Source organism: Phaenicophaeus curvirostris, chromosome 2, assembly GCF_032191515.1.
Source record: "Phaenicophaeus curvirostris isolate KB17595 chromosome 2, BPBGC_Pcur_1.0, whole genome shotgun sequence".
NCBI lineage: Eukaryota > Metazoa > Chordata > Aves > Cuculiformes > Cuculidae > Phaenicophaeus > Phaenicophaeus curvirostris.
Genome location: NC_091393.1, coordinates 93,878,762 through 93,891,700, shown reverse-complemented (window position 1 = coordinate 93,891,700; position 12,939 = coordinate 93,878,762). Strand labels below are relative to the sequence as shown.

General features: G+C 46.7%; 1 protein-coding gene across 1 annotated transcript; it reads right to left on the bottom strand.

Annotated features, from left to right (window-relative positions):
* Nucleotides 1-1,964: 1,964 nt before the first annotated feature.
* On the bottom strand, nucleotides 1,965-11,979 carry CHGB (chromogranin B). Its single transcript, XM_069851532.1, has 6 exons — nucleotides 11,909-11,979; nucleotides 8,706-8,841; nucleotides 7,761-7,820; nucleotides 6,390-6,483; nucleotides 3,349-5,114; nucleotides 1,965-2,376 (listed from the first exon to the last, which is right to left on the bottom strand). Exons 1-6 carry the CDS (start codon nucleotides 11,977-11,979, stop codon nucleotides 2,293-2,295), a joined length of 2,211 nt encoding a protein of 736 aa, XP_069707633.1. The 3' UTR covers nucleotides 1,965-2,292.
* Between the last annotated feature and the right edge of the window lie 960 nt (nucleotides 11,980-12,939).

Sequence of the window (12,939 nt, the reverse complement as noted above, 5' to 3'; positions counted from 1 at the left end):
TGAATGTATGTTTGCAAAAGCTTATCTTTAAGAAGAAAAAAGAAAAAAATAGTTCCTGGAGTTACCTACTTGAAAAATTTAGAAAGTTGCCTGTGATACAGCTAAAGCTTTTCGGTTTGAGGCATTTACATACTTACAGAGATACAATCACAACATCCCAGCTAGGAAGGAAACTCAAGGATCATGTGGTCCAAACTTTCTTGGCAAAAGCACATCTAGACAAGATGGCCCAGACCCTGTCCAGCTGAATCTTAACAAGTGTCCAATATTGGGAACTCCACCACTTCCCTGGGGAGGTTATTGGTGACTGATTGTTCTTATTGTGAAAAATTTTCCTCTTGTGTTCAACTGGAATCTGCTCAGGACTACCTTGTACCCATTACCTCTTGTCTTTTCCCTGTGACTGCTTGTAGAAAGGGAGTCTCCATCTGCTTTGTAGCCACCCTTTAAATACTGGAACGTGATGGTAGGGTCTCTCCTCAGCCTTCTTTTCTCACTTCTGTCATCCTTTCCTCAGACAGCAGGCTTTCTGGTCCTTTGATCAGCTTTGTGGCCATTTTCTGGACACTCTCCAGCTTGTCCACATGTCTTTTGTATAGGAGGGACCAAAACTGAACACTGTGTTCCAGGTGTGGCCTGATGAGCACTGAGCAGAGTGGGCCAGTGATTTCTTTGTTTCTGCTGGTAGTGGCCTGGTTGATGCAGCCCAGCATCCTGTTGGCTTTCTTTGCTACAGCAGCAGCGCGCTGTTCACCCCTGTGAAGCTTGTTGCTCACCAGCACCCCTGGTCCCTTTCCGCAGAGCTTTCTCCCATACCAGCTGGGGGAAAACAGTGCCATGCTGCAAGACTTATTGTATTGTATCATAAATTTTATAAGGGAGAGTCTCAGAATTTGAGGACAACAAAGAAAGCATTTCTGCAGCTGGGACACTTTCTGACTTTCCTTACTGTTGCTGGAAAAGTCTGGTGAAACCATGGTCCTATTGAATTCAAAACTCTGTCCACTTCTTCGAGTCAGGATTTAAACATCATATAACTTAACCAAATATGATGAAATGTTTGAGTGATCTTACCAAAATTCTAGACGTAGACAAACTCACACAGTTCAGTATCTCTTAGAGCATTTTCTCTTCCTACTGCCTTACAGTTAATTGGAGAGTATGTTTGTGTATAATGAACAAGTGGTTTAAATGGGGTAAGCTGGGATAATGGATAGTGCCCGTTTACTGATAACGTGGCTCAGCTGAGTCTATGTGTATTACACAATAAACTGAGGACATTGTCACAGCAGAAAATCTGTTAAACACTCCCCACATTTGAGTAAGTAAATTGAATTAAACCCCAGGTGTTTGGAGTAATTGAAACTAATTACAGGATTGTTTCTTTACTGCTCCATAGTGTCACATGATTGCCTAAGGGCTCCTTCCACACCCCACTTGCTCTTTGTCTGTAAGACATGGTACTGTTTATGACACAGAACCCCTCCTGCCCCATGCTCCCTGGCTGCTGAGAAACTTGCTACAGGACCCAGGCTGTAGCACTTCTCACCCCAACCTGCTTGCCTGCAGTAGGCAGAAAGAGCACATTAGCAAAGTGTGTTCAGTGGGTAATTAAATTAACAGGACCACTTAGACTGAACAAGTGGCAAAAGCAGTCCACACTACATAATGCATTGATTCTGAAGCACCACCTGCTTTTCCAGATTAACAACAATCCATTTGCTTCTTTAATGACCAGTTTCCAGAAGTAAATAATTCACAGGGACATTTCTGAGTTATTGGAGCAGATTAATTGGCATTCCTTCTTACCTGTTGTGGTCTTACTAACTGGCAAATAAGAAGCACAGAGACTCCTTAATCACTTCTAAAAAATATTAGTGACCTCCAACATTTTGTCCATGATCTACACATCTGACACAGCTTACTTTGAAATAACTCCATCAGTCAAATAAACAAGGAGAAAGTTTGGTCCAAGATCAATAGTTTTTATTATTTCAAACTCAGGCAAATATATTTCTGAAGAACACTAACACAATTATTTTCACAAGCATATTAAAAATATCTGCCTTGCTTTAAAGATTGTAATACTAAAATTCATGCTATTCAGATCTCAATAGCATAATAGCAAATTAAAGACATTTTCAGCTGTATAAATCACTACGCTATAGTGGACAGTAAATAAAATTTCCTGGTTTTAGGGCAAACAAAAATCCAGTGGCAGTGAATTTACCACAAATACAGGTATTGTGAGGACAGCTACACCCAGCTTTGAAACGTCAAAGCAGATCATCTTCAGACTCTCCTGTTGTCATTAAACTTCTCAGCAATTTTCTGCAACTCCAAATCCATAGCAGCCAGGTTTTCCAGCTGTTTTTCCTGCGAAAATATGAAGAGCAGTTTACACATCAAATAACGTTGGCAAATGTTTTGTTCCATGAAAATGAGAGATGTTTCTAAGGCAGACATCTCCCGCTACATACTGGTCCTTGGGTGGACTGCTAGGCTGAGAGGCATTAACTGCCATACAGCAGATACTCTGTGCAATTTCCTGGTTTTAACTGAATTATTGCTTGGAAGGGACGAAAACAAGCATGCAACAAGACGAACACCTCCACGTTACTGGATGTGAGGGAGGAAGAATTTATGAAGCCAGTTGGTTTGTTACAATGACCTGCTAACACCTCTGTAGGCATCAGTATTAAACCTCCCTCCCAACCCATCTTTGTACAACACATACAGCAACAGATGAAAGGAGGAATGAGCTGATGGTGTAGACTCAGTTTTCCTGGACACTGAAACAACAGGAAGCCCAACGAGAGGGGGATTCACATACATGTGAGTGACATGCACTTAGAAGTGCAAGCCAGGTTGTGCTCTGAAGTTACAGCTGGGAAGTCAATGGACAGCTAAATTTTACTCTAAATGTTCAATTGGCTTTTCAGCTGCAAGCATTCAACAACCTCACACACCAAGAGGTGCTTGCTAATTGCCTCTTTGTTCCTGCTGCAACAGGCACCTTTGTTTTATTAGTCTGTAAGATCCTAGAGGAAGAGGTAGGGCCCGAAGAGGTAGGGCCCAAAGAGGAAGAAAATCTCTCTTCCTGTCTTGCACAGACAGAGGCTAATGAGGATGCACAACTGTCTGTATTTTACAAACCGTGCCTCAGGTAGTTCCCCTGAATTCAAAGAAAGCAGGTTTTTAAACCACTGAAGATCTAGCTCTCAATATCACTTAATCCCATTTGTGTGTTTCTACACACAATTTACCAGCTGCCTTGGGAACAGATTTAGAAATGTGCACGTAAAACCAGCTTTTCCTCGCTTCTCAGGGAAACGCCAGAACACATACCTCCTCTTCCGTCAGAGGCCTCTGGCTCAGACTTCCTCTGTCATTCCTGATTATGTGACCTTTTTTCACGTCTTCTCCAGAATTGTATAACTCTGGGAATTCAGCTGATTTCTTCCTGTAATTTAGAAGTTGTGAGAGTTGATCCATCTTGTTGTATTGCCTTTTCAAATCATATCTGTTCATTTTGCCAAGATTCCTCTTCTTGTTGCGTCCATGGTTCAGAGCACTAAGGATTTGCTTTTTCTCCCACCAGTCGTAGTCATATTCAGGGTAAAGATTATTCTCGTTCAGGGTGGGCCTGCCTTCCTCTTTGCCCTCCAGAAACTGCTCTCCTGCACTGTCCCTCTTCTCAAAGTGCTGGCTTTTCCACCACAGCAGTGGGTAGAAAGGGCTGTAGGATGCCGTGCTTCTCTTCTCATTCTCTGAAGGGAGATGGCTGTTGTACTCTTCTTTCTCTGCATATCTTTCCTCCTCCACAGTCTCAGCTTCGTTTTCCATCTGATCACTGCTGTGATGCTTTCTTTCTACTTCCTCCTCCTCTTCACTGTTGCCAGGGTACTGCTGCTGCACTACACTGTCCTCAGTGCTGTAGTGTCTTCTGGTCTGCCCTTTGCGCTCTTGAGTGTACCCTTTCTGTGACCCTTCGTCTTCATTGTCCCACAAGCGGTATCTCCCTCCAGCATGACGCTGCTTCTCCTTGCTGGCACCACTGAGATACCTGTCCAGCTCCTCCTCGCTTTCATCCCCAAGATATGCCCTTCCCTCAGAAAGGTGCCTCCTCACCTCATGTGATCCATCGTGGTGCCTCCTCTCCTCACGCCATTTCTCATCACTTTCTTCACTGTGGCGATGCCTCTTGTCGTCTTCTTCACTCCTCTCTTCACTCTGCTGCCACCTTTCTCTGTACTCCTCATTTCCCTGGTCTGCATACCTCTTGTCCTCCACCTCTTCAGGCCCATGCCTCCCATGATAACCACTTCTCTCCTCATGCTGCTGCTGAGACTCTTTGTGATGTTTCTGATGGTTCCATTTGTCCCAGAGATGTGCCTCCTCTGTGTCTGATTGCTCAGCCAGTTCCTCTTTCTCACCATCATGGCCCCTCTTCTCTTCAGAAGAGTCACGCGTTCTGTGCTTCCCATGATATCGTTCAGGTTTGTAGGATTGCTTTTCCTCCTCTGTTTCTTCACTCTCATCAGATCCTTCATGCTCTCGCTGATGGGAGAAATCACGTTCCCTAGACTCATGGTGGTATTTTTCACTTCTTTCTTCTTCGGCCTCTCCCTCTTTACCTTCATAAATTCTTTTGTTAGGGCTCTGCATTCCCTCCTCTGAGTGCCAGTAGCTCAAGAGGCGCTGATCATTCCTGTCAGGGAACTCCGTGCTCGTGTCTCTGGAGTGGAACTTCTTGTTGAGAACAGCATGCTCTACCTCTTCATCATGACTCTTGCTCTCTTTGCTTTCTTCTTCATTGTGGTCGCTCTTCTCCTTCTCTCTTCTGTTTTCCTGATAGTGTTTCTTTTCTTCTGTATGAAGTCTCTCTTCTTGAATAGGTGTGTGGTGTCCTTCCTTCTCTTCCTTGCTTTTATCTTCCTCGTGAGCAAGTTTCTCCTCATCATTTCCTTTCACATACTTTTTAGATTCTTCTTCTGCCTGTCTTTGTTCTTTCTCTGTGCTCCCAGTAGGATGTTTTTCAGTCTCTGCTGGGTCTTTCAAATGCCTCACTTCAAGCTGGTTGTTTTCACCTTTCTCTCTGTCATTTCTACCACCTACAATAACAAAAAAGTGTAAGTAAGTAATCCAGCACTCAAGTGAAGTGTGATTTTAGTTGAAACGCATAACAGCCTTTCCAAAGTAACGAGAAGGTTTGGACAGAATTAATTTTGTTAATTCTGCTTTTAAAATTTGTCACTTTCTAATGTTTTGTATGTTTGCCTGGAAAAGCATTAACTAATTTTGTTTTAATTGGACATTTTAAAAGTTCAATTGAAATTTCCAGAATAATTTTTCTTCTTTGACCTTTTTGTTTCTCATTGCATTTTTAATATTGAGTTAAATTAACTTTCATTCCCGTTCAAAAAATCAGTGGGATCCAGAGTTGTGTTCAGTTCTTTGAATGTCAGCTCTTACTCATTACATATGTTTATTCACAAAAGACAACAAACTATTTCAAGCCACTCAAGAATATCGAGAGCTTTTAGCAGATTTTAAAAGTTCTAAATTGACTGGGGAAACAAGAAAGAAATCTGTTACTTTACAATGGTTATGTTTAATCAAATCACACTCCTTTCTCTGTTTCTAAAATGCTAGATGAAGGTCTGACTGTGATACAGTGATAGCAGTATATTGCTAGGAAGATGCTTCTACTGTGCTTGTGTCCGAGTAACATCAGAAATAGATCCCAAATCCTAGAATTTTTCAGACAATAGCTGCAGATTTAAAAACAGCTCATTGTTTCCAAAAAGCTTCTCATTTTCTGCTATTCTTGGAGATCTGTCTAATAGCGGAAATATGGTCCTTACCCTAAGTTCCTGAGTACCAGTGTTTTTTCATTTTCCAAAACACAGCAAGTATACTATTTTTTTTTTCCTGCAATTAATAATGTCATAAGCAAAGCTTGATGCCTGATGGCATTCAGCATCTCCTGGAAATTTGGGGCCGAGTTAGATACAAATACTTGTCTTCCCAAAGCCCCAAACCCACCCTCTTCTGATGACTGTCTTAGCGCCATGCATTATTCTCTCTAAATAAGCAGGAGGCAGTCGCTACCTCAGGCTACCTCAAGAGCCTGTCTAGTTCTCTCAGATTCCCCGGGTAGCTTAAGTAGAGAACTCCATGCATTAGCCAGGAATCCCTGGCAGTTACCAGGCCAGGCCATTTGCCTTCCAAGCAAGACAGGCTGAACAGAAGGAAATCAGAATTCTGACACTGAAATTTGGAGGCACCAGTTTCACGTGGGCTGACGTAACGGTTCACCATCTCCAACACAAGAGAGAACCCATCTACCAAATCCCTTTCACAATTTCAGATAATGTCATACTTACTCTTCTTCAGGATTTCTTTGCATTCAGGATTAATTGGTGGTGCATTCGGCTTAGACAGAGCATTGGAAAGAACTTCCACTATGCACTGTGTTACCTAGAAGACACAAAATAGGAGATGAAGTCCTCATAGTGAAATGGAAATTCTACTTCTGACCAGTTGGTGATTAGAGTTCAGGTTAGTATTTATGAGTTTTAAGTAATCCCCAGCTCTATCAGACTTCCCTGTGCGTTTGGGCAACATGTGCTCTGCTGCTCACTCCCGTACCAATAAGAGGACATTCAGTAGCCATTTTTATCTCCCCTTTTGTTTAAATAGATGTTACCTTTTGTACATTTTTAAATATTAAATATCCTAAATCAGTACAAAGAAGAGTCAAACAATGTAGTAACAGCATCTGACAAAATAAAGAACACCACACCACATGTTCAAAAGTTGAGGATCATCCTGTAAGATCTGCCCAAACAAGGATGCTGCAAAGGTGTTACCAGAAGTACTGCTTGGATTGCCAATAAACTAAAAACACCTTCACAGCTTGTGACACACCTCACATTTTTTCATGAGCATGTGCTGTAACACCTGTCTCTTTTAATGCTTAACATTCAACCGGATAGTCTTTGGGAAGAAGAACAAATGGATTAATTTGGGAAAGTCGCACGTTCTCCTCTGACCCTGACTGCTACCACAGTAGTGATTTTGTTCAAATTAACTCAAAATGATTTTCAGGTGTTGAAGCTGTTTGTTGTGAGCAAGTTCTCAGATAGTCAAGGGTATGACAGTCTCAGGCTGACACTCTGGGTGGTTGGATGGGAGGAGACGAGAAAACATATGTTAGTCTTTTAACGGGTTTTAGTTATTACCAAGCATTTACTAATCTGAATGGTCAGACTATCAGCCAGCAGAGAGGGTCTGATGTTGAGTTATAGGTGCTGAGAGCAGCTAATGGTATTTATTTAATCAAGCAGGTTAAGAATCTCTTTCCAAAGCAGGAGACAAGTGGACTGCATTAAAAAGTCTATTATACAGTTGATAACTGTAGATATTTCATCTTTCTTCAAAGTTGCCATCTCACTTCTTACAGCCCTATATCAAGTACTAGCAAATAACGTTCCAGACCACTTTTTTGGGCAGCTGTACAATGCAGAGTTTCAAAAGTACCAAACTAGCACAAGAAGCCAGCTTCCATTTTCATCCAATGCACTGAAGTGCATGCAGGCACCTTCTGACACCTAAAAGGACTCCATGTTCCACATCACCGATGATCTCTTAAGACTTTTCCCTTAGGGAAAAAAAAGCGTTACCCTGAGAGTTTAAAGACAGGAAAGGATGCAAGTGATATCCTCTGAAACTGGGTTTGACACACAGCTACTCACCAGTTCTTCAGTATGATCATCTTCCACTGGAACTGCGCTGACACCTAGAAGAAAAACAAGCTATTACAGACTCATTAATCCTGGCAACAAGCATCACTGACAGGAGCCCTCAGTCAAATCACTCTGATATGACGACTTGAGTTTTGGGTTGGCAGGTCAGTAAACCAGTCACATTTTGCATTGAATCTTTTCCATCCTGAATAAGAAAAGCAATATAGAGTTGCAGCCCAGCCTGAGAGAAAAGGCATGTTGACGTGTCTCCACAAAAAGAACATACAACAAAAAAATAGAAAGCAATGCTTAAATTCCAAGACTGGAGCTCTACTGCAAGTCAGGTCTTCATGTGGTAAAAAAACAGGAAACAAGCAAGGTCTGTTTGCACCCGAAGAACATTTTGGTTTCTGCAAGGGGCTCTGGGTGCCCTCTCCCTCCCCCAGTAGCAGACCATCTTTCAAGGCTTTAAAGCAATTACTGTCCCAGTCCTACTGAAGAAATCCTGTCTTGCTTGGATAGGAGGTGGCTGCTGGAGGGAGGAACAGACACAGAAGGGACAGGAAAATTTCCATTATTACCCCCAAAAATAAGCAAAACATGAAATCCCAGTGGAAAACACTACTCCGGAAGGAAGTGGTAAAACCCATGTCTCTGTCCTGAGGACACGTGGGGTAATGACCATTGCCTTGCATCAGTTCTACCACACCTGGTCCAAGGTATTTGTTTTTAGAAAGGAGCTGTTGGCAGATGAAGCCTCCACACTGCTTTGTTTTGCCATCACCACTGCAACGTGTCTGCAGCTGGTTAATGAGCTTGGCTGCTGTGCATTATTAATAAACCATGTCAATTCTCATCCACCTTGAGATTTGCAGAAGTGAGGTGAAGCAAGTCTGCCAGCCACACATGATGCATAAAAGCAAGGCTGATTGTATTGTGGCTGCAGAGACTTACCATGAAGTATGTGATCCCAGAACACAAACATACAGCTTGGGGGGCAGCTCTGAAGTTCTTACACAAGTCAGGATAGTCTGAAATACATCTATCACCCTCCCTGCAATACTGCTTGATTGGGACAGTGAGAGATCCTCTGGAACAGATGAACACAAAGCAGATTATGGAGATGAAGGGGGTCAGTTTACCCTACAGCATCAGGAAACCAACAGTGCCCCAAGGAAGTTTCCTGCAAAGCAGACAGGACAGTGTAGCCTTGCACCACTGAAAGAAGAAAAACCTCTCTTCTGTGTCTGCATAGGAAGCCGACATCCCTTTAAGCACTGACTTGGTATGTAATAACTGAATACAATTCAGTAATAACTCATCATTTCTATCCTCCCTCCCCCAAACACCAAACCTAGATGGGAATGTGTTTCTCCAGCCCCCATCTCTCCTCCGCACATACCACTGTGATCAGAGATGAGAACCCACACAACGATGGCACAGAAGGGATTCCCCTAAAATAGCACTACATACCTGCCCTGTTATTTCTCAGAATGCCAGGTGGTGTGGGGGGCAGATGGTGCTGTACAGAGCCAACGCTCTCCCCCATCTTTTGCATTCAGTGCCGACTGAGCCAGGGTTTAGGTTACTGTATTTACTAACCCAGTATGTAAGTAACCACCACACCGCAGTGCTGAAACTGCTGAGGTCTCACCTGCCTGCATCCTCCATCTGAGCACAAGGATGATGCACACACAGGGGCAGAGAGCAGGCAGCAAAGTATTTCCTACTAAAAAGTCTTATGCACCAAAAGGACGTTCCCCTAATCCCACAGCGGTTGCAGATGCTGCTCTTATGGTGCCACTTACATGCAAGCAGAGGAGATGACCCACTTCATGGCCTTGCTTTGACAAGGCTCCTCTAGCCCATGAAAAACCATGACACGCACAAGGACGAACATCAGATTTTGTCCCTTTAGTGGTGCTGCCACAGCACATCTCCTGTGAGCTGCACCCACTTGATGTCATAAGGCACAGAACAGATGAACTTTAGAACATCTTTTGCTATTAGAGATGCCAACTTCAGGCTGCCTCTCAAGAGCTACATCAGTGGTGCAGGAACAGAAGGTCGGGTTGTAGCTGCCTTGTCGCTGTCATTCCAAAGCTCCTGGCTCTCCAGGGAGATTTACAGAAAGGTAAAGACCATTAAGCAAGTGCTTGGTTAATGACAAAAGCTGACGTGTACAAAAAGGAAGTATTAGGCTATCAGAACAGTGCCTGAAGAAGAAGAATAACCTGCCTGGAGCAACAAAATAAGTATCCAATCCATCCCAGAGCCCAATATAATACATTAAAGCTGCTGCTCTGCTGCAGCAAAGACAAGAAGCCTGTGGGGAGCCAGCATGCCCCACTTTATACCAATGCTGGCAGCACTAGCCCCTGCCAGCAGGCAAGAGCTCCCCTGGGGTCACCTGCCAGCTGGAGATTGCTGGCCAACACCTCTGCCTTCCTCTCCATGTGTGCTCAAGAGGGGTGAAGCCACCATCCTGGCACCACCAACAGCATCGGCAGCCACCCACCAGGCTCATAGGGACACAGCAGATGGTACAACTGCAGGGTTTCAAGCAGAAACAAAGTCAGAGCATGCACTGAGATGGAAACCCTTCCCCTGCCCGTGCAGAAAAAGCAGACCACAGACCCACAAAGTACAGCAAAGCCCTGGGTCTGTTTTCCCCTCTGGAACCAAACCCACTCAGGCAGTAACGATCAGATTATTTGATTTTGCAGAAACGCTCAGAGATGATGAAGATCACAGGACAAATCTGCATGGCTTTTGCTGGCATCTCCAACTGGGACAGATTTTTCGGTAGGTCGGTCCCTAATGAAATCCCTGCATGGCTTTGTTTCATTAGTGCCGATGACTCAGTCCAGTGCCATTGCTCATCAAAATGTCAGCAAAACCCATTCCTATGAAAGATCACGGAAACTTTGGCATATTGATTTGCAGAAGAAGCAGTAGAAAGTTCCTGAAGTTAACGTTTCACTAATTCTCAGCCCTAAACTCACTCCTTCATTCACTGATTCTGGCTGACATTGGAAGCAGGATAACCAAGAAGGGTGTAAAGAGGTACCCAACCTGTTCGATGGCATAACCAGGACAAAATATTTAGTAAGAGACCCCCTTGGGGTGTGTGGAATAGGGCTGGTGAGTGTCTCTGGGTTGGGCTCTCTCCCCGCATCTTCCACCCTCCCCTTTGATAACAATAAAGGCACCTGAAGTCAACTCCATCCCGGAGGTTCCATACACGTCTCGGAACCGTTTCCACGTGGAGACCTCTACCCTACCTAAAGCCACTCGACACCACCCAAAATGATGCTGACTCTTTCAAGAAACAATGTGGAGCACGAGAAGCCAAAGCCATCACCTCACCCTGCTACGTTTAACCTTCGCTTAGCTTTGCTTCGCACACCCGGTGCTGCTTGCTGAAAACCACGGCCCCCGAGGAGTGGGGGACACCGGGGGGACCCGGGGAGACACGCACCGAGGGGACAGAACCCCGGGGGCCCCGTCCCATCCCGGGAGGTGACATCGGGCATCCCGGGAGCACCATCCCACCCCATCCCGGGAGGGGACACCGAGCATCCCGGGAGCTCCACCCCACCCCATCCCGGGAGGGGACACTGGGCATCCCGGGAGCTCCATCCCACCCTATCCCGGGAGGGGACACCGGGCATCCCGGGAGCCCCATCCCATCCCAGGAGGGGACATCGAGCATCCCGGGAGCCCCATCCATCCCATCCCATCCCGGGAGGGGACACCGAGCATCCCGGGAGCCCCATCCCATCCCATCCCATCCCAGGAGGGGACATCGAGCATCCCGGGAGCTCCATCCCACCCTATCCCGGGAGGGGACACCGAGCATCCCGGGAGCCCCTTCCCATCCCGGGAGGGGACACCGAGCATCCCGGGAGCCCCATCCCATCCCGGGAGGGGACACCGAGCATCCCGGGAGCCCCATCCCGGGAGGGGACACCGAGCATCCCGGGAGCCCCATCCCATCCCATCCCAGGAGGGGACACCGAGCATCCCGGGAGCCCCATCCCATCCCAGGAGGGGACATCGAGCATCCCGGGAGCACCATCCCACCCCATCCCGGGAGGGGACACTGGGCATCCCGGGAGCACCATCCCATCCCACCCCGGGAGGGGACACCGCACCCCGGTCCCCGCTCACCGGCGGCGGCGCCCAGCAGGGCGAGCAGCAGCAGCCGCGGCGCCGCCGTCCCCATGCTCCGTGGCTGCGGGTGCGCGGTGCCGGGCGCGGCGCCGCTTTAAAGGGCCGGGGGAGGGGGGGGTCCCGGCCCCGCTCTCTGCGTCACCGCGGGCCGGGGCGGCGCCAGCCCCGCCGCTCGGGAACGGGCTGGGGGCGCTCCTCGTCCTTCCCGCCCCGGCACAGAATCGCAGAATCACCAGGTCGGAAAAGACCCCCAGGATCATCCGAGTCCAACCATTCCCATCAATCACTAAACCATGATGCCCCTCAGCACCTCATCCACCCGTCTTTTAAACACCTCCAGGGAAGGTGACTCAACCACCTCCCTGGGCAGCCTGTGCCAGTGCCCAATGACCCTTTCGGTGAAAAATGTTTTCCTGATGTCCAGCCTGAACCTCCCCTGGCGGAGCTTGAGGCCATTCCCTCTTGTCCTGTCCCCTGTCACTTGGGAGAAGAGGCCAGCACCCTCCTCTCCACACCCTCCCTGTGGGCAGCAATGAGGCTTTGACCTGGGAACCGCGGCTTCGCTGCCTCCTCCTCCGCGGGCAGAGCCCTTACTGCAAAGCGCAGAAGACACCGTGAGGCTGGGACTTGTTTTGCTCTTCCTCTCATTAACTCTCGGAGGGCCATCTCCAAATTATGTGTGGTTTTCAGCAGCTGTTTGTTCTTTGTTCTCGGTGCCGAGCAGGTGACCCTCCAGTTGCCGGTGTTGGTGGAGGACAATGGATCCAGGCATCCACGCGGCAGTTCTCTCCGTTATCACTCTGTGTACTGACTACTATGTTGCTTACTAACAACGCCGGGCTGCTGTAACCGTATAGCCCTTAAGCGTATAAAACCAGACACAAGCGCTTCGCTTCAGCTCACAGGCAGCTTCATCTGTGCCAAAAGAAAGGAAGGTGGGAGCTTTGGCCTCATTCGAAGCTTGGTTCAGAAGGCAGCCTTCGACTCCAGGCACCGAAGCCTTGTTTGCTTC